We start from the raw sequence: 21,556 nt of genomic DNA, 5'->3' as shown, positions 1-21,556 counted from the left end.
TATTGATATAATTGATTTCAAAAAGGTGAATCACTATTGTGATTTCATTTTCCTCTCCAAGGAGGTGGCGACTCTACAAAGGATTCTATTTACCGTGTGAAGGGTTTCATATTTGCACCAAGCCAATCAGTAGATCTGAGGTTTCAAAAAACAACACATAAAGGTAGTTACAATTTTCATGTCTTTGTCATTCATGAAAGTTGGATGGTAAAAATGGTTGCCTCAATCTAGTGGTTTCAGCACTAAGAAATAGAGGTAGAAGTTTAAAATCTCAAGAGATGGATTCTAAGTCTAGATCTTAATATGATGTGCCAAATCATGAAAGTGTTCGTGTGAATATTGCTAGGTTGAAAAGAGAAATTCATAATAAGACTATCTTAACATTAAGAAGTACAGTTGGTGATGTTAAGGGTCTTGATGGATTTCAAACTTACATGAAATTCAAATCAGCAGTTATGAATCTTGATGAGTTCTTTAGACCAGAGAAGTTTTCATGGCCAATGGTTCTCTTAGAAGTTCTTAGGTTGCATTCAGTTGATTGGTCAGCTGAGTCAAGATTCGAAAAGATTATTAAATTCCAAGATATTATCACAGAAATTGAATGTGATTTAAAGGCTAATGAGTCTAATGTTAGTGAATGTAATGAGTCTCTTGAAAGTGATATTGAAAATGAAGAGTCTCAATTTTATGAATCAGAGGATAGTAATCAGTAATATGATAATATGCATAATGTAGATTCATCTTCTTACGATGATGAGTATACAGAAGAAGAACAGTGTGACAATAGTAATAGTATTTCTTCTAGTAATAAGTGTGAATGTGTTACAATGCTGGTTGTTGAGGTATTGTCTAAAAAGGAAGATGTATGTGATGATCAGAATTTTGATTTTTTGGAATATATTACTAATGAGTCTGCTCTTACAAATGTATCAAGCCATCCAGATAATAGTCATAGCCAAGGAAAATAAACTAGGGATGAAATCTTATTAAGTGTTGATGAGATTTCCAATTTGTTGGCTCACGACTTTGAAAGGTATGCTAACCAATCTAAGGATGCTTGTGTTTTGATACATTATGCAAATTCATGTGGTGAAGTCATTTCCCCTAAATTTGATGTTGAAGAAAATGTAGTTTCAGAATATGCTATGTTGAGTATGGCGGGTGTATGTGATGATAATGACATACATGACGACTTCTATGTTGAGAATGAAGATGTAGAGATAAGGTCTGTTCCTGGTTCATGGTTTTCTTGTTTTCATAAGGCCGAGATACATTTAGATTGCTCATGTGATGAAAGAAATAGTAATGAATTAGTCCATTATAGTGAGTTATTTGAGGAAGAAATTGATACAGATCAGCATATTGTAAACATGCAATTTCATGATGATTCTTTTGATTTGGTATCTAATCATTTGTTGGAATGTAAAGAAAATGCAGCATATGTTCAGTCTGATTTATGGAGTACTGATATTGCAAGTGCAGAGAAATCAAATTTTTCATACTCTTCATATACGGAGGCACAAGGTGAGTTACAATATGATTCGTGTAACTCGTTGAATGAAGTAGAATACCAAGCTTTTGTGTTTCTAGTTGAAGGAATCCATCATTCAATTAGTGGTGATCAGTTTCAGTTTGGTGTCAGTTATTATGATCATGCTGATTCATATTTTCATAGTGAGCAAGATGAGGAAAGCATGTCTAATTTTTATATGCACTACGGAAGTGATGATAATAATTTTGTTTTGCCTAACAAAATGATTGAAAGTGCTAACATGTTGGGTGAAACAAATGTGAATAAGAATTTCAATTTACCTTAGGAGAATGGTGATGAAAATAAGGTGTATGACAAAGGTAAGGAGTTTTGAAAACTTTCTGGTGGCCCAAGGCCATCGTTTGTACATAGTAGGAGTAGTTGTTTCTTTCTTTCAATAAAGTTGTTCGAGAGGAGTTTTTGAAGTTCAGGTGTGTGGTCTGCTCTCCCAAAAATTCTAAATTCTTGCATAGACTCAAGTAGTCTATCATCCCCAAACAGAGCCACTGTTGATCTGATTTTTCACAATGCAAAAATTTGGGGAAATTTTTAGTGAAAAATCATTTGAGTCTTTGTGTCTTGCAAATTAGGGTTTTATTCCTTGTATTTTTCAAACCCTTAGATTGCCCTAGTTCATAGCCTGGTCTCTGTGTCTTTGAAATCCTATTAAATTCTCAAGGTTTGTCTTCAGAGAATTTCTCAGAAACCCTAGTGCCCTATCTTATTTTACCCTAGTTTTGAAAAACCCTCAAAATATTTTCAAAAAAATGTTTTTTAATGGTTTATCATTTTACCCTAAGGTCAGGCTTACACGAGCATGGTTTTATTAAAAGCTCATTTAAAATTCATTGACAATATTCTTTTTGACTGGATTATTTTGAAAAATGCCCGAAGTATTATTAATTTTGTGTGACTGTTGATCTCATTCAAATCAACGGGTACCACATTCCCGCAATGTTCAGGTGCAAGGATTTTAAATAAAGCGGGCAAGCGATTTTTTGACATGTAGCAAGGTGGGGTCGAGAAGCCTTAGTATATGTTGTAGTATGCCAAGTTGTAAAGTGATTGCTGACATGTATTGTCAACTGTGTTGTTAAAGAGGTTTCTCTGCCAAATATGATCGGACCTTTGTCAACCGTAGATCCTTCAAAGATCAAGGGTTGGCACAAGCCCGCAATAAAGAACTGCTCATTAAATAAGAAATGCAAAAATGCACCTTTGTGCCATGTGTCATAGTGGGGCTAGAATTGGGAGAGAAAACTAAGTCATGCCATAATGTATGCCACATGTGCTTAGCTAGAAGTACTTTTGTTACGGGCACAGAAAGTTTCAGAAGTCAATGCAGTAGTCAGATAGGTCAAAGCACGAGAGTTGAAAGTAGTCATTCCATTGCCCAAAGTAGATGAAGTGACCATAAAGTGTAGAATTTTTCTTACATCGTTGTTCTTGTCTTGATCAACGCAGAGCACTTGCCCACATTAAGAACTTGAAGGAAGTTTAAATAATGCGGGCAAGCGGTTTGTAGACATGTGTCCATGGTGGCATCACTATTCCCAACTTAGAAGGATTAAAGGTGTAATCAATGTCACCATTAATCTTTCAAAGATCAATGATTGATGCTTACCCGCTATTTTAAGATGTAAGAAATTTAAGCAATGCTGGTAAGCAATAATGCGACACGTGGCCCCGCTCCTAAGGACATAAAGCTTATTACTTTTTTGAATTAAAGTCATCCAATCCGGTGAAATTGATGGATGAGATTTGAATTTTTGATGCAACTTGAGAAAAAATGGCTAATGGAAGTTAATTTGGTTCAGAGCTCGTTCATGTGATTTCAATGCTCGAATATAATTCATGATGTCTCCATTTATTGAACCACCAAATTGTAAAAGGCTATCAGAATACAAAAAATTTCTAGAGCTAGGGCACATAATTTCACAGGGAAATCCAGTGAATTGCAACAAAGAATTTCACAGAGCAAAGCAGAATTTCAAGGGCTTCTCAGTGAAAATTGCAAATTTAATGTTGCAGATGAAATTGCAATCTGATATAGACATAATTTCATCATGTATGACTTCTCCAGCAATTTTAAGGGTGATTTGATTGTTTTTGATGCAGTTGGGAGCAATTAAATGTTTTTGGCAATAGCAAAAGTTGCATTTCACGAAAAAGCAGAAGTGACATGTTGAGATCATATTTTTGGAGCCTCAGTACAGTTTGATGATTTATTGATATTTATCCATGGGATATTTTGCTAATTGTTAAAGGGGATATATTAAGTATTTTGGCATCATTTATGGTTTTTTGCAGGTAGATGAGAAAGTTCAGTTTCAAAAACTTCAGAATGAAGGCTCTTTTAGTAGGATAGATGTCAATTCCAGATTACATTTCCTGAAAGATCTTCTCTCCTATATGTCTTCCTTTTCTGTTGATTGTAAGTGTTCCAATTCTTTGAAGATTTTAGGAGGATTGTGAGACCAGTCTAGTTCCAATCTCCTAAGATTTTCTCACAGTTGTGATACCAATTTTCTCAGTGTTCTTAAGTTATGAACATTAGTATTGTATTTCTTTTGAAGCATTTTATAGTACATAGTCATTCTTTGTGTATTTTCTGAGTTTGATATATAGATGATTTATTGGTTTCAAGGAAATTAATGCAAGAGCTTCATTTCTTTTAGTTTCATTCTGATTCTCATCTCCTTCTTTTGTTATCTGCAATGTTTTGTGTTTGAGAACGAAGAGCTTGAACTCATTTGCAATCCCTTAAGGTTGTATGTCAGGATGAATTTGCTAGTGGAACAAAGATCCATGTAAATGCTTGTTTACATTGACAGGGTTGCAGGTTACACCAGAAGGATTTCATAATATGAGAGTTGTTATGAAGACAGATTTCTATTTGCAAGTCAAATGAATAGATCAAGTGTCTGAATATATGAGTATACTTTAGGTACCCATCTGTATGTTAAGATTTAGTTGATGCCCAATGGATAAGGGACTGGTCAGGTTGAAGGATACATGTTCTCTATTGTTGCATACCCAAGTTATGCTAAGAAATCAAATTTTTAAATGAATATCAATTTCCCACTTTATGTATTGAAGAACTAGAATTGTCGATCATGGCTTGTTTGCTATTACTTTCCTTGGTTGTGATTAGCTACTGCAATCAGGAAGTTTGTCAGCAAACTATAGAAGGATATTGACCATTTCTGCTATAGGGGATAGTCTTGCATAGGAGAATATCAAGTTAAAGAAGATAGATCCCTTAGGTTTTCCTGCCTTGGCTTAGCAGAGCCTAAAGTGAAGTGAGTCCTGATGACTCTGTTAATTGGTCCAGAACTGAGATTTAGCCTTGCTAAATATAGGATTTAGCTCATCCTTAGGCTTGTTCTTGGTCTTTGTTTCTTAGTATCAAGTTTAAATCTACCTGGTATGTTCTTTACCAAAAAGAACTCCAACATGGTGTTTGATGTTATAATTTGAAAATGTTATTAACGCAAAAATCTAATGCACAAAATAGATATCTAAACTTTGAATGCAAATACCATGAAGTCAAAATAACATCATAGATTTAGTCTAGACAAGAAGAAATGTGCAAATGCTTGAAGCAAAATATCATTAAGAGGATGTTAAACAAAAAGATGTTATAATCAAGCTATTTATCATGCCTACATAGAAAAAAGAGAGAAAGGAGGTGGTTGTTAGAAAGTAACAGATCATAAACCTCTCACTTAACCAAGCATGCTCACCTAACCAAGCGTACTCACCTAACTAGGCGTACTCACCTAATAAAGAAGTATTACCTAAACAATCATATTTTATTTAACTTAATCAATAGTAATAATAGGTGTCAAAAAAATAATGGGAAAAGGAATAAACCAACTAGCAAATAAAAACCTACACTAACACCCCCATTAAGTATAGCTTAGGTGAATGTAGAGATGATGGGTACTAACAAATGAGGCCACAATAGGTACCCATGTACATTTCAAAGTCCCCCTAAAGGAACAAGAAGCACCCCTTCCCCACCCCCACAAGAAATAGAGAGAGAATAAAAAAGACTAAAGAGCCCCCCATAAGAGGACACTGACCACACCCTAAGAAAAGCTCGCAAATGAAGGAACTTGCACTCTATAAAGGGTTTGGTAAAAACAATTGCAGTGTGATTTTATGTAAAACACTACTTGAGATAAATTGTCACACCATGAATCATATCTTGCATGTAGAACTTTATGTGCATGGTATGTTGATGATAGATTGCATTATGAGATATCAGAATTGCACTTTGGTTACTTTCAAAATGGAATTCCATAATCAGTGAGAATGTTCTGAATTGAGATGGCCTCCATAGTGACATTAATTGTTCCTCTATAGTCATCTTCTATAGATGAAAGAATAATAACATCTTTCTTTTTTCTTGTCCATCAAACTAGACTACAACTAAGGGAGAAGTGATATCTTGAAGTAAACTTATAATCTTGAGAATTGTTTACCCAATCTGGATTTTTGCATCCCACCAAGTACAAATCTATACCCATTGCATTATGAATCCCATGATTGTGAGTACCCTTGATGTATTGTAGATTCCACTTAACTACCTTCCAATACATTTATTGTGGATCCTGCATAAATCAAGAGACCATGCCCACTACATATGAAATTTCAGGCCTTATATGATTAAAAAAATTTAGTCTACGAACAACTTATCAATACAAAGTGTCATCAATCAAGGATGAAAAATACATAGCCTTGAAGTTTGACCCCTAACAAGAATGGAGTAGCTACAATGCTACAATCAATTATTTGAAACCTATGGATAATGTCAAGTGCATACTTAGAATATGAAAGAGTGATACCTAATGAAGATTGAGTGATCTCAATCACTAAACAATAGTACACAAGCCCAAGATTGACATTAAAAAATGAGCATGAAGGACATTTTTTCATTGCTTTAATGGTGGATGAGTGACCCCCTGAGAGCAAGACATCAACATAAAGAAAAAAAGGTGTGAGCATCATCCTACTGTAATATGCAAACATTAAAATCTAAATGGCACAGAGTGAACCCCACTTTCAAAATGAAGGAATCCACCTTGGCATACCAAGCCCTGTGGGATTGTTTTGAGGCCATAAATAGACTTTCCAAGATGACACACAATTGAAGAATCTTGAATAAGCCCATATGGATTCTCCATGCATATCTCCTCTTGAAGATAACCATAAAGAAAATAGCTCATCACATCCATATGATGAACATCCTATTTATGTGTTGTAGTTATAGCAAGAACAATTCAAATGAAATTCAATTTGACAACTGGTGCAAAAGTCATAGAGTAATCAATCCATGGAAGTTGGGAGAAACATTTGGATGTCGAGAAAGCCTTATGCTTTTCAACCAATCCATCTAATACATATATTTTTTGATGCACCCACTTGCATCAAGAACAAATTTTGTTCCGAGGAAGTGGGACAAGATCCTATGCATGGTTTTTTTGCAAGGTACTAAGTTCTTCTTGCATAACTGCATCCCATTTTAGTGATACCAAAAGTTTCCCACAAAATTTGTGGATCAAAAGTTGAGGAAAGAAAGGCATTTAGAGCATCCTAAAATTGTGATGTTGTTCTCCTATGATTTGATGGATCCCCTACCCAATCACATGCTCCCTAGAAAGCCTGACTTGAGACCAAAGAGGCCCAACAGTTAGAGAATGGGGAGATTCTAGAGGAGAATCATAACCCTCTAAATGATGACTAGAAGAGTAGGAAGATCTAATCTCATGGTCACCATCCAAGGTCAAAGAAGAAGACTCCTCAAAAGGATTAGGAGGATAAGAATCCTTAGAAGAACTATCATCATGATACAAGGAATCCAAGTTGATGGTCATAGGAGAAGTGTCAAGAGAAGTACTTAATCTTTTCTCCTCAAATTTAACACTCCTCTTAATGAACAACTCATTTGTGGTAGGATAAAGAATCCTATAGCCTTTTATATCATTTGGTGTAACCAACAAATATACAAGGTTTTCTTTGTGGACCAATAGCCTTATTTTTCTCTACTGAAATGTGAGCCCATGCATTAGAGAGAAACATTTTAAAGGTCTTAACTAAAGGTTTTCAACTAGCCCAAGCTTGAAAAGAAGTTACTCCCTTCACAAATTTGTGAGGAACTCAATTCTTGATATACCATGTGCACTTTATCAACTATATCTTTTGATACTGTTTTATCAAAGGATCCTAAATCTATTACCAACTTACACACTTTACCTTTGCTCTTGCATGTGGTCCTAAATAGACTTCTCATTTGCATTGGTTCCTTATCCTTGCGGGCCTTCAAAAAAATTATTTGCAACATCAAAGCTTCACAAAATTCTATTACACATCCCTTAGTTGGAAACTTGTCATTTCCTTCTTATTCCTCTTGCACAATTTGTACTCTCTTTTCATTTCTTCTCTCGCCACTATTGGAAGTAGCAACAAAATTATTAGGACACTTAACATATGGGTATCCAAAATCACTACAAGTGTAACATCTTCCTATAAAGAATCTAAACCTCTACCTTCACCAATTTTTTCCCTAGAACCTCTACATCCCCCTATTTGATCTACATTCTTTTCCCTTTATGCCTTCTTTTGAACATCAAGGGGCTTCCTTGAAACTCTCCATCTACTAGCATGATCCCTATCTCTTCCTTGTCTCTCTTGCCTTCTTTTGATATTTTCTTTAGCCCCGATTTCAATCATCTTAGGACTTATCATAGGTAACTCATCTTAGATGTTAAATATTAACCCTCCAATATGTATTTCCACCTTCTCTAAATTTCCCTCCATATGTCCTACCCTTAGTTTATAGAACTCATAGTGCACATGTTTACACCCATCACTCTCTCATTCAAAACTTGTAACTTCTTGTACATCTACAATTCATAATTAGAGGGTAGGATCTTACCCTTGATATTAGCTACCATTAAATCCTAGGAATATATCCTAGACTTACTCTTTTTCCTCCCCTTAGTTTGTTCATAGCCCACCATAATAATGCATGACATTTAATTTTTGTCTTTGCTATGTTCACCTTTCTATCCTCTAGAATCTCTTTACGCTCAAAATAATTGTCCAATATAGAAATCCAATCCATTTAGATAACCTTTGTACATATGTGCATCAACCTTCATCTCGGGTCTATTCGCCTTAACTTCTCTCAAGAGTCTAATTGCACTTTGTTCTTTAGGATGTAGTTCTTCCACTTCCTCTACACTCTTCCCATCCATCCACTTCTATATCACTCCCAACATCTTGAATTACTCCATTTATCTAATTTGAATCCAAGGTAGAAATATTTTCCATAAAATCTCTCATTTCCCGCTCACCTCTTACTTGTTTCTCAATTAACTCAAATATTTGTCTAGCAATAACACTAATTTTAGGAGACATCTCTTCTTATTAACTTCTTAACCACATAACCAACACAAATATTCAGACTAGGGCTAAAATCTTATACCAAATGATGTATAGGATTACAACATCAGACAAGCATCTCCAAATGGACTAACAAGTTGGGTTTCATGGTGAGTTCCATAGACAAGTCATCAATGTGACATGAGGTTAAACTAATAAGGCTACAAAATGGAAGACCAAGAAATAACCCTCTATACCATAGGATCACTAACCTATGGCTATTTTGAGTAATATGAGACTTTAAACACTCAATTAAAATAGTTGGAAAAGACCCAAAATATTTTCTCATTTGAGTACTTCTAGGCCTATTAGCCCTTCCTAGGCAATTTTTAACTAATAAATTTTAAAGTATTAGCACACAATGAAAGATGATTAGGATACTCTTTTAGAGTTGTAAACATTTGTGAAACAAAGGTATACTTGTTTTGGAACATTGCCTTCAAAATTTGATTGATTTGTGGTGGATTTGGCCTAATTAGGCCACACTAACAAAGAAATTATTAAAAATATTGGCCACCAACCCCCAAAATATTCACTAAAGATCTATACATGTTAATAAAAAAACTAGTTCCATAATTTTCAGCAATGACCACACTCCCCAATAAGCCCAAATGCCAAATCCTTGGTCTAGGTCCTTAAGGCAATTCATGGAAATACCACCTCTAAACCATCTCAAATCCCACCAACACCTCAAAAAAATTGAATGAGGTTTGTGCATGCCCTTTGAATCATTTCATGGTTGACCGCTTAAATGCTTCATCGATTCCCATCTCCAACAACTCAACTTTGCATGAGAATGTACAACAAACTCCCCTTGTGCATCAAATTGAAAACCGCCAAATGAGATCCAATGCACCTAAAACACATTTAAACACAAAACATATGCCAAAAATATGCAGTTTGCCCATGTCATAGGATTAAACAATGGGTGGAATGACTAAGAGTCCATTTTCTTCCTTTTAAACCCTTGTTATTGGGTGTTACATGTCGTCTATAGTAAAATGATCATAAAAAAATCATAAAACTTAATGAAATAACCTCAAACCAAGGGAAAATGAAAGACAAATCATAGCATTATCATTCCATAACAATTTATTGACATGATAGGACTGTAAAAATAGTATGTGAGGGAGAGAGAGAGAGAGAGAGAGAGAGAGAGAGATCAACAAATTTATGGAAATACTTATTTGGAAAATAATGATTTCTTATTGCATTTACTTTCTTACAAATGAGAACCCCTCATTTGTGGTTCTAAAAACATAAATAGACTTTTAAAAACTATTTAAACTAAAAAACTAACTTTTAATCCCCTTTTGACCATTGGGAACATATTAGTGCATTTTTGCACATGACGACAACAATACCAATTTTTGTACTTCTATAAATTTGGACATAATGTCACCAAACTTTTTTGGCACCTATGTAATGAGCTCCAATGACTTTAACATTCCTAAATGACAAAAATAAAACCTTATTACATCAAGAAATTTTTGTGGAAGGCTTAATTGCACCTTTGGCTCCTTTGTGACAACAAAGGTAGCTTCTTGTTAATTTTTCACTAGGGGTACAAAGTGACCCCAAAACACATGAATTGGCTACAAATTCTTTTAACATGGTCCAAGGAGCTTATTACCAAGCTTGGAACTAATCAAACCATAAAATCCTCATATTTTGCCTCATGTAAGCATGATAACACATTAGGTGCCCTTGCACCACATAACCATATTTTATTTTTGTACATTAACACAAAATGAATAAATCAGTTTTTCATAGAAACACAATATATTATGAGTGTCAGGGGGAACCTATGCCTGAATTATAATTAGCTCAATTTTAAAATTTAATAAATTTTTAAAAAATCAACATAATGGAAAAAAAACCAATTGCAGTCACTAGATATCAATGTTATGAGCATAAATTTGAAATAATCATAGTTTTCATTTCTATATAAAAAGCATTATGTGTCATAAAGTGAATGCCACTCTTTAAAATGGTGTTTGTTGTTAAAAACTAGTCTTTAAAGGAGATGAAAAAATATATACATATTGATTCCAAAAAAATTCAAAACATAATATTTGGAATCTACACACAAAATGTCACAAATCACTAGTTTATATCATCTTCAAACTCCTAAGAGTTTAGAAGCAATAGGTGTTTGAGTGTGAAGATTTTTGTTTTCAAAATGTTCATTTTAGTATCAAACTTGGCTAAAAAGTGTAACCTATATTGTGGGATCACTTGTAAAGTTCTACAAATTCCAAATTATCAGATATGAGATAATACCTTTTAAAGTTGTTGTTCTCATCTTCCTTCTTTGTTCTCTTAAAATGAGATGACAATATTAATTGTCCTTCTGAAATATATATTTATCACAACAACTATCTGTGGCAGAGTTACTTAAAGGAGCAGACTTGGTGTTCTATTGTGTGTCCTTTAACTACAACTATACCCTCCTCATATACCATAACCAAAGGGCATGTCCCTTAAAGGGACACAACCTACCCTACCTAGGTCAGCCCACAATGCCTTCTCATAATTGGTGCCTAGAATGAGAATTAGTTTAATAATAAACATAACTAATTTAAGTTGATGTTAATGCTAACACAAGGTCATCACCAAAGATCACCGATCATGCCTAACCAAGGGGCAAAGTATTAATAGCCTTCAAATGGTATTATCTGAAAGATGAGGATTGTACAATCTACACAATCAGACTATTATGAGGATTGAAGTTACAATTTTAACACTCCCTCTTAACTTGATAATCATACTAAGAGATAACATATCTATCATCATCAATTATGATGAATAAGCATAGAATGATACTCTATATCTATCTGAATCTTCTTCTTAGCATGTGGTATTATTAAACACATGATCCTATGTCATATTACTATATTTGTGATATGACACACCACTTATATTAGTGATAACAATATTGTAATGAATACAATATACTAGATAACATCTGGAGAATAATTAAATTCTTCATTTATCCACATTGTGACCCATAGGTATTGGCATTCCTATATCACAACATGATCTTGAGTTAAGATCTACTAGAACATAGGATAAACTCTGGAGAATAATAAAATTCTTCCTTTATCCTAATTGTGACTTGTAGGCATAACAATGTCTACATCACAATGTGATCTTGAACTCATCTAGATCTAATAGTAGATCTCTACTATTTAGCACATTATATAAAAGATCATCATCTCTCATAATTTCTTTCATACAAGTGTTCATTATCTCAGAGATTGTCATCTCTAAAACAATGAATACAAATGGTGGAGCCCATAATAGTCAATAGCCTGACAATAAAATTATTTTATTAATAATTTAAAGAATAAAAATGAATTACAATTCAACCTTCCCAAATCTTTTCCTGAAGTGATCTATCTTCATGAGAGAGAGAGGGGTTTCGTGATAATATCTGTTGTATGATTTGCAGTGCAAATGTACTCTAATTTTATAGTATTCTTGTCTACCATATCTCTTACATAATGGTAAGGAATTTCAATATGTTTAGACCTATCATGAAGAACTGGATTCATAGAAAGCTTGATTGAACTCTGATTATCACAATGAACAATTGTAGGCTTCATGGCTTGACCAAATATTCCCACAAGTAACTTTCTAAGCCAAACTACTTCCCAAGAGGCCATCATTGTTGCAATGTATTTGTTAGGATAAACCACGGACAGAAATAAAAACTACATGCAAATATAACCAATGATAGAAAAATAATAGATCACACAGAAATGAACACAAGACACCAAGATTTAGCGTGGTTCACCCAATCCCTAGGCTACATCCACTAAACATCAAGTCTGATCTTATTACAATCCAGTGATTGCAACTTGATTACAATCCGTAATCCCTTACAACTCAATATTGCCACAAGAACCAATTTCGCATTACAACATATTGAAAAATACCTAACCCTAAACCCTTTTATACAAGTATTTTATCCATTTTAGGGTTACAACATGTTAGCCATAATATGTTGGCTACAACGTCGGTCATGACCCAAATTTTTTTTTTGAATTATGAAGTATGTACAGTACTTTCCTAATCAGTCACCATAATCTAATAGTATTTGGCTTCTATGGAACTTTGTGCTACTGAAGATTGCTTTCTGCATATCCATGATATCATCGCTAAGCCTAAACTGAAACAATATCCTAAAGTACTTTCCTCTAAGTGACACTTCTAGCCCAATCTAAGTCTATGTATCCATGTAGATCCAATTCAACCTTCTCATACTTGAGCCCAAGGTTAAGAGTGTCTTGTAAGTAGCTCATGATGTGTTTGACTGTAACTAGGTGAATCTCCTTTGGCTCACACATAAACTAAATTAATGCATTAACAACATAAAAAATGTCAAGTCTTGTATTTACCAAGTGCATAAGGGACCCAATCATCTTTCTGTAAAGAGTAGAATCTATGGATGGTGATTCTGCTATTGCTTCCTTAAGTTTATGTAAATTAGACTCCATGGGAGAAGACCTAGGCTTACAGTTCCACATTCCAAATCTTTTCAAGATGTCTAATGTATACTTTCCTTGATTGAGTAAGATGCTGTCATAATTTTTTCATACTTCTAGTCCTAGGAAGTAATAAAGGAGTCCTAAATCTTTCATCTCAAATTCTCTGATTAGATCTTTCTTGCATTGATTTATGAGATGATCATCACTTGTTATTAGTAAATCATCAACATACAGTATCAAAATTACCATATCATCTTTATCCCTTTTATAATATAGATTTGGATCAATTTCATTCTTGGAGAATCCTAAGCCAGCGAGATACTTATCAATTCTTTCATACCATGCCCTTGGAGCTTGTTTAAGCCCATAGAGAGCTTTCTTGAGCTTGCAAACAAATTTTTTAGGGTTATGAGATTCAAATCCTTCAGGTTGCTCTAAATATACCTCTTCTGTAATCTTTCCATTTAGAAATGTTATTTTTACATCCATTCGATGTACTTTCCATCCCTTCGATGCTGCAATAGCTAGGATTGTTCTTACAGTGGTGTATTTGGCAACAAAAGCAAAGGTTTCTTCATAATCAATCCCTTCTTTCTGAGAGAATCCCTTGGCTACAGATTTGGCTTTATATTTTTCAATGCTATCGTCAACAAAATGCTTGATTTTAAATATCCACTTGGAAGAAATAACATATTTTCCTTCAGGTCTTGGAACAATTTCCCAAACATCATTCTTCATAATCAATTGGTATTCTTCTGTAATGGCATCCTTCCAAGCTGCATGTCTAATAGCATCTGAAACATTGGTTGGTTCTGATTTAGATAAATCTCTTAGACTAGCAACCCTTAAGAAGTAAGAATTCATCGATTCTGCCTTCTTTATTTGTATATGATTTAGTTGCCTTTTTAGTGCAAGGACTCTAGTTGCATTGTTAACCTCATATGCATTTAATAATGCATTCATCATATTGAATTTTGTTTGATGTTTCGTTAGCATGGGTATTATTTCATTTTTTACTCCATCTAATATGATCTGCATGGCTTTCTAGTTTCCTTTACTCCAGATAGTTTTATTAGGTTCAATATCAGGTAGCTTGGATGCTTTATCAACAAATTGTTTCACATCATTTTCTTCAAGAATCATCATGATTCTGAATTTCCAAGCATCAAAGTGTTCTTTCCCATCAAACCTATCCTCGAGTTTGATTATGTATGCCATTGAAGATAGGAGAATGTTGCAAGATATAGTTAGTTTGATTATTTAATTTGCAAAGCCTAGGTTCAATTACCAGAGCACTGATGCCATGTGAAGTTCTGCAAATTTTGAATTATCAGATCTGAGATAATACCTTTTAAAGTTGTTGTTCTGATCTTCCTTAATTGTTCTCTTGAAATGAGATGACAATATTAATTGTCCTTCTAAAATATATATTTATCACAACAAGTATTTGTGATAGAGTTTCTTAAAGGAGTAGACTTGGTGTTCTATTGTGTGTCCTTTAACTTCAACTATACCATAACCAAATGTCATGTCCCTTAAAGGGACATGACCCTACCTAGGTCGGCCCACAATGTCTTCTCATAATCAACGCCTAGAATGAGAATTAGTTTAACAATAAACATAACTAATTTAAGTTGATGTTAATGCTAACACAAGGTCATCACCAAAGATCGCTGATCATGCCTAACCAAGAGGCAATGTATTAATAGCCTTCAAAACAATATTATCTGAAAGATGAGGATTGTGCGATCTGCACAGTTAGACCAATATGAGGATCGAAGTTACAATTTTAACATCACTAAGTTATTATTTTAGATCAATATTCATAGGATGCAAGTGCTAATGGAGTCTTCAACAATCTCCTCAACTAACTCAATAATTTTTTTTTCTAATAATGTTGAAAGAAGATAGACTTGATTTCATTAGGATTGTCATGTTTGCTCCCTCTTGATCAGGAATAGATAATATCTTTAAAGTGCATAGTCTTTAAGATAATTGATTTCCCCTCACTTAGTCTCTTTCTTTCAGCCAATAGAGCCCAACCCTCAATTAAGCTCCTCACCTTGATAAAATTTAAATATTTTTTTTTAAATTTTGTTTTAGTGGCAACAACAACTATTGTATAGAGATAATAGTTGGTGCTTGAATTAGAAGAGTTCCATTTTTTCCAATCAATGTCAAGTAATATCTTTCCCATTCTAGATCTCTTTTTAACATAAGATCTAAAGCAAGACGTGAAACAAGTTAGATATCTTTCTACCATTGAATCCAAATATCATTTTGGAGATGTGTCGAAGCACTATTCCAAATGGAAATCAAAGGAGCAAGACAATTAGGCTGTCTAAGGTGAGAAGTGTTGAGCTTATAAGGGAGACTAGAGGGGTGGTAAGGGCAAGGACTAAGACAACAAGTTATCGAAATAATTGGGAGATGGTGTAAGAGAGGCAACAACATCCACTTTCATTAGTGTGTTTTAAGAAGAGGGGATCATGGAAAGAGAACCAACAATATAAAATCAATCAAAATGACTAAACTTTCTTAATTCACTATATTTTGAAGTTGACCCCAAAAACTCATGGGGGGAGTCATTATATATTTTGCTAAAATTGGGGTAAAAAACTTCTATGGTATACCTAGTTAATCTTCAAGTATCAAATTCTTTTTGAGATACTTTAAGACGACGAAACCAACTTATCTTATTTATTTTCAATTTAAAATCACCTTCTTAAATCCATTCTATTATTGAGCATCAACTATCTATTTTTGATTTAAGATGAAGAGTCCCCAAAAACATAAATGAAACAAAAACCAACAATCTTCCTTCACATAGTAATAGAAACCAAACAAACTCACTATAAAGTTATTTCCTCAAACAAAAAATAATTTAATCAACGAAAGTGCAATAGGAAAAGCATCCCCACTACCTCACACGAAGGGTAGTTTTAACTTGTATATTCAATTCGCATTACATTCTCCTTTTATTGATGTGTTACCTATTAGGAAATGGATTGAGTTTTGAATGGGATAGATAAATAGATAAAATTTTAACTCCATCACGCTAAAAATAGCCTATAAGACAGCAAGACAAACTTAAGCAGACTTAGAAGAAGAAAGAAGAATTGGTGAGAAACATAGTTCTTGAATGTACTTACAATCAAGGACGAGATGTGCGGAACTGAAAAATGCTGAGAGATGCGCGGAACTGAAAAATGCTGAATCTGCACTCTATTAACATTCAGACATTTTCGTTGAGATCATTAGCACCTATGTTTACCGATCTTTATGCTCGTGGCTCAATTTTTTTGGCGAAATTAGCCATTATATACCTGAAGCAAATCCAACTCTCTCTCTCTCTCTCTTACTGAGGGGGCTGAAATAATAGCTATACCTGGCCACATAGATTGTATCTGCGTATATTACAGTCACATATTATGCATAGATATGTTGCTGAGCAGTCAGTTTGGTTACTAAAAAACCGTGCAAGTACATATACGAATAGCGTGTATATACATTAAGCCAGCCTTATCCTGAGTTTAGAGACGCTATAGATTTGCTATATCCTGCATGTAATATTTCTGTTTACCCATATAGCACGATATATTCGCTTTCGAAAACCGCCCACACAACCCAACCCAACAGGTCACATAGAGCAACTCTTTGTGAGCGTTTAAGACGCGAAACGAGAGAGGAATATTCACTGGTCTGAAGAACATATATTAGGAATGAAGATAGCAAAAGTAGTTGATCCCCTGCTAGGATTGGATAACTCAGTTGTCAGAAGAGCTAGCAGCAGCCTATTAATCAAACTGCACGCCCTTTAACCTCACCGCCAACATACATTAATTTGCTTCAAGTTAAGAGTATCGCCCTGCTTCAGGGTCTGACACAAAACTGCCATCTTACAGTACCCAATAAGAGATTTCAAATTAGCCATGATTGGTATATCCCAGAGTCTGGACTCCACAATGCTGCCATGTTAAGTTTATTCTAAATCTTATTTTGATCAAGATTATGCAATGTGCCATCTTCCTAGACAACTCAACTTGATTTGGACTGTGTAAAGTACCATTTTCCTAAACTACCCAATTCAGATGAGAACCGTGTAAAATATTATGTACACTCTTCCCAAACCCCCAATTGACTAACCCCTCTGAATATCTGCTACATTATAACGTGGACATGTATACGTAGCATAATGACGTGCCCCATCTTTGCCCTTTTCTTTAGGCTTGGTTTTAGCTATGCTCGTTGAGCGAAACGATGGCATTTGGTGAATCCCTCCCAGATTTTTCTCAACGGTTTGTCCTCTGCGCTCTTAGTCCACGGGCACCAGAGTCCTTTTGAGGCCTGCTTCTTTTAGCTTCGACGCTGTATATGTTTTGTTTTCTACTGATTTGACAGTCGGGATGAACTTAAACTATGCCAACTAATTCGTACTACTGCTTGTTTTTCAGTTATGCCCACAATTGCCTGCATTAGTTCTTCTGACTGAATGTCTCTTTGGATTCGTAGTCTTAACAGGCTTGTACTAAATGCTCCTTGAAATTTCACCTTTTGTTCTGTCCTTGGTGGTGGTTCCTCTGATTGTTAGCGTGTTGTTCATAAAATGGAATAGCACAGCATCGAGGACGGTCAAGATCAGGAAGTTACTAGAACTAGCGGCAGAAGAAGTAGGCAGGGCTGAAGCTGAAGCTGCTGCAGTTGACTATGGTAATTCCAGTACCATGTTGGACAAGCTTAACCTGTGTGCTGTTTGTTTTGGTCCTACAACAAGCCGCTGTTCCAGATGCAAGACTGTGAGATACTGGTGTGTCCTCTCTTTTAGCTTGTCAAGTATTTTTCATCCATTACTATTTCAGAATTGCAGCTGTAATTTATTTTAGGCAGCGAGCAGTTGGACCGTATATAAATTATGCTCTTCTGAGCTTCCACAAGTTTCGAAAATATAATTAAAAAAGTGAACTATCATAGAGTAGAGGGTTTAGTGTGTATGGGCATCTAATAAACTCAAAGGAATCCTATTCGTTTGCAACTTTGAAGTCATTTCTTTCGTCTAACCTAATTATATCAGTCGTAGTGTTTTGTGAAATTAGGCAAATCTATGTTCAGAGATCTTGTGGTGATACATAAGAGCCAAGTTTATATTTTGAGTTTCATATCTGGATTTAGTGGATCAGGATGTCATCGTTTCGCTCAATGTTGAGCATAGGTAAAACCAAGCCTTCTAAAGTTGATTGAGTCTGCTGGTAACTGGATATTACAAGCGAAAAAACTGTGTAATCTAAAAAGTCAGTCAGTACACATACAATAAATCAAAATTTAGAAAGTATATGCGCACACTTTGGCCTATATGATTGCATGTGGTTGAATAGTTTTCCATTTCTCACTAGTCATCGAGTTGGTGATGACAGCATCAGTTGGAAACTCATGCTTGACATGTTCTATCTTCACTCCGTCAAATCCTTATGATTATAGTTCTAGAAGTGGAGTATGGAAGCATAAGCGTTTTTCTTATTTTTAGCCAAACATATATTTTTTATTAACATGATTGTCACGCTTCAGTATTAAAGTAGATAATGTCTAGCAATTGGCTGACAGGTGAAAATCATCTCTATTCTTGAGTCTCACATGACTAGTTCAGTTATCCTTTATATGTACTCAGTAAGTAGGTTTACATTAGCTAACTCGGGACTCCATCACATAAAGAGAGCACCCTTCATTTAGCAGGCAACTGGCAAGTAATAAAAATAACACATAAATGTTTTCTATTTTTGTTATCACTATTCAGTTTGCCTCAACTTTGACACCTGAATGTTACTTCTGCCTTCGTTTTGAGAGAGCTTATGTAGAGATCTCCTTCTTCACAAGTGACTGTTTTACTTAATTCCCCTGGCAGATTTGCTGCAATTGTGAATTTGTCCAATGTCCATACTTTAAAAAAAATAAAGAATATTTTGCAACTTGGCATTGCACATCATATTAAGAATGCTGCCTACTAGTATGTATAAAGTTAGAGAAAAGTGGCAACTTTTATTATAGCTGTTATATATTTTCAATTCTGAAGTCGTTTGTGTGAGAAGTAGCATCAAAATTGCATTCAAGAATGTAGTCAAGTGGCTCTACTTGCAAAACCCTCCATATTAACGAAGCATGCAAAAAAATAAATTGTCTTCATCTACAAAGTGCTAGCTACATATTCTTATTCCCGGTGCAAAATAGAAAACACAATTGACACATTCCTGGTGTGACTGGTAGGATTGTTTGTATTCAAGATCACACGTTTGTAGTTTGTAGATATTTGAGTGGATATGATCAAGTAAATATTTCTAGGTTTGCCTATTCTTTCTTATTTTCCTGTGCTTGTTTTCGTTCTTGCTCTTTTTACAAATTTTCATTTGTTCTACAAAATTTCTCCCTCAACCAGATACATGCAACTTCTAAAAACTTGCCCCCCAATTTATTCTTTGTAGGGATTGTGAACTGTCCTCAACCAGATACATGCAACTTCTAAAAAATTGGCCCCCGCCTCCCCCCCCACCTTTGTAGGGATTGTGAATTGTTATGTCCAATTTATTCAGATTATATTTCTACTCATGTTTAGTATGGTGTACAATCTTTTGCGTATTTTTATGTTTATTGTTTATAATTATATTTACAATGCTGTGAAATTTCCATAATGCTAAGGAATGGTTGCTTCTCTTAAGAATAGAATCATCTTAGGGAACAAAATGTGTTTGTTAGTTTAGGATTCTATTGTAGGCTTTTCACTTATTATTAGAATTTACATTTGCCAGTAGATACAATATAAGGTATACTACAGACACTATAGCATTAACCATGAAGTAAAAGTTAAAGCACGGTTATAAGTTATAACTTCTTTTGACTCATTCACATTTTTGTTGTTGATATTTTTCTATTTTGCTTTGGTTTATATGAAGAGATACTTGTAACTCTAATAATTAAGCTACAATAGATGGTGAGTAATGAGAATCAATGACAGACTACATAGAATTATTTTTCTTGTTTTTATAGACCTGCTCTAGTGTTCCTGTTATAGAAAAAATATTGTCAGTTACAACAACTAGGTATTAACCAACATATTCATCAAATACATATCTACATATGATTCGTGGTTGATTACAGGTATCAGTGGCATTTCTTTATAGTTCCTCCATTGTTCCATATTACTGTCACACCTTGCAGACCTTGTTCCGTGAAGTCTGTGTGTAAAGCTCTTTTGTACTTAAAAGTGTAGATTGTTAATTTGTGTTCTTTTTTTGAAGTATCAATTATTCATATCAAGCCATGGTAAAAGCTTCTAGAGATGTACAACATCTAACAAGAGTGACTGTTCTTACTTTACAGATATTTGCACATACATAATAGTCAGCAGCCTACATTATCGATTGGGATTCCTTTGATTAATAAACAACTATGATGTTGATGGAGTTACATATTGAATAGAAACTAAAAGGAATAAAACACCTTGATATAAGGCAGGATTGATAGTTTGAGAATAAGATCACTTACATAACAGATTGCTATAAATATGTAAACCTGTATAAAAAAGCTATAGCCTTCAATTTAGCATTAATCTGGAGATTGTATATAAGTTTTTTGTAACACGAGTTCTTGTTGTAGTGGGAAGCTAATCATATTTTACTTTTGTGGACTGTGTCTTATTTTTAAGCTGTTATATATCCTTCACTTGTGCTTTAAAATTCATAGTGTCCCAGTGAAAAGTTGTGGATAGAATTTCATTTTGAAGGTTGCTACAAAAGAAATTTCAAACATTATATAGGCCTCAGTCAAATATGTTTGCAAACTGGGACATGTTCTGGATTTCAAGAGATAAGTCATAGTATTGTAATGTTTCTTCGGCCTCTTGTAGTGCAGGCATCCTGTATTGCTTTTTCAGGCTGGGAGAGAGATTTGTGTTAGGAGACTTTGTGAGAAACTTTTACATTTTCTTGTCTCTACATACTATTGATTCACTTATTAGACTGTGTAATATGCTGTTGTCACCTTTCATAAATCTCTCACTGTAATGTCTCAGTCACAGACTCACAAGTGGACAGAG

General features: G+C 34.4%; 1 protein-coding gene across 1 annotated transcript in view; it reads left to right on the top strand.

Annotated features, from left to right (window-relative positions):
- Window positions 1–17,063: 17,063 nt before the first annotated feature.
- LOC149550076 (ubiquitin carboxyl-terminal hydrolase 16-like) overlaps window positions 17,064–21,556 on the top strand; it is a 34,431-nt gene continuing 29,938 nt past the window's right edge. Inside the window, exons 1-2 of the mRNA XM_089793217.1 lie at window positions 17,064–17,774; window positions 17,989–18,283. Coding sequence (XP_089649343.1) covers window positions 18,009–18,283 — 275 coding nt within the window. The 5' untranslated portion in view covers window positions 17,064–17,774; window positions 17,989–18,008. The remainder of the gene's footprint in view (window positions 17,775–17,988; window positions 18,284–21,556) is intronic.

Source organism: Cupressus sempervirens, chromosome 7 (assembly GCF_028749045.1).
Source record: "Cupressus sempervirens isolate cs-2001-9-10 chromosome 7, ASM2874904v1, whole genome shotgun sequence".
Classification (NCBI taxonomy): domain Eukaryota; kingdom Viridiplantae; phylum Streptophyta; class Pinopsida; order Cupressales; family Cupressaceae; genus Cupressus; species Cupressus sempervirens.
The sequence above is the reverse complement of the archived record's forward strand: the minus strand, read 5'-3'. Positions and strand labels throughout refer to the sequence as shown.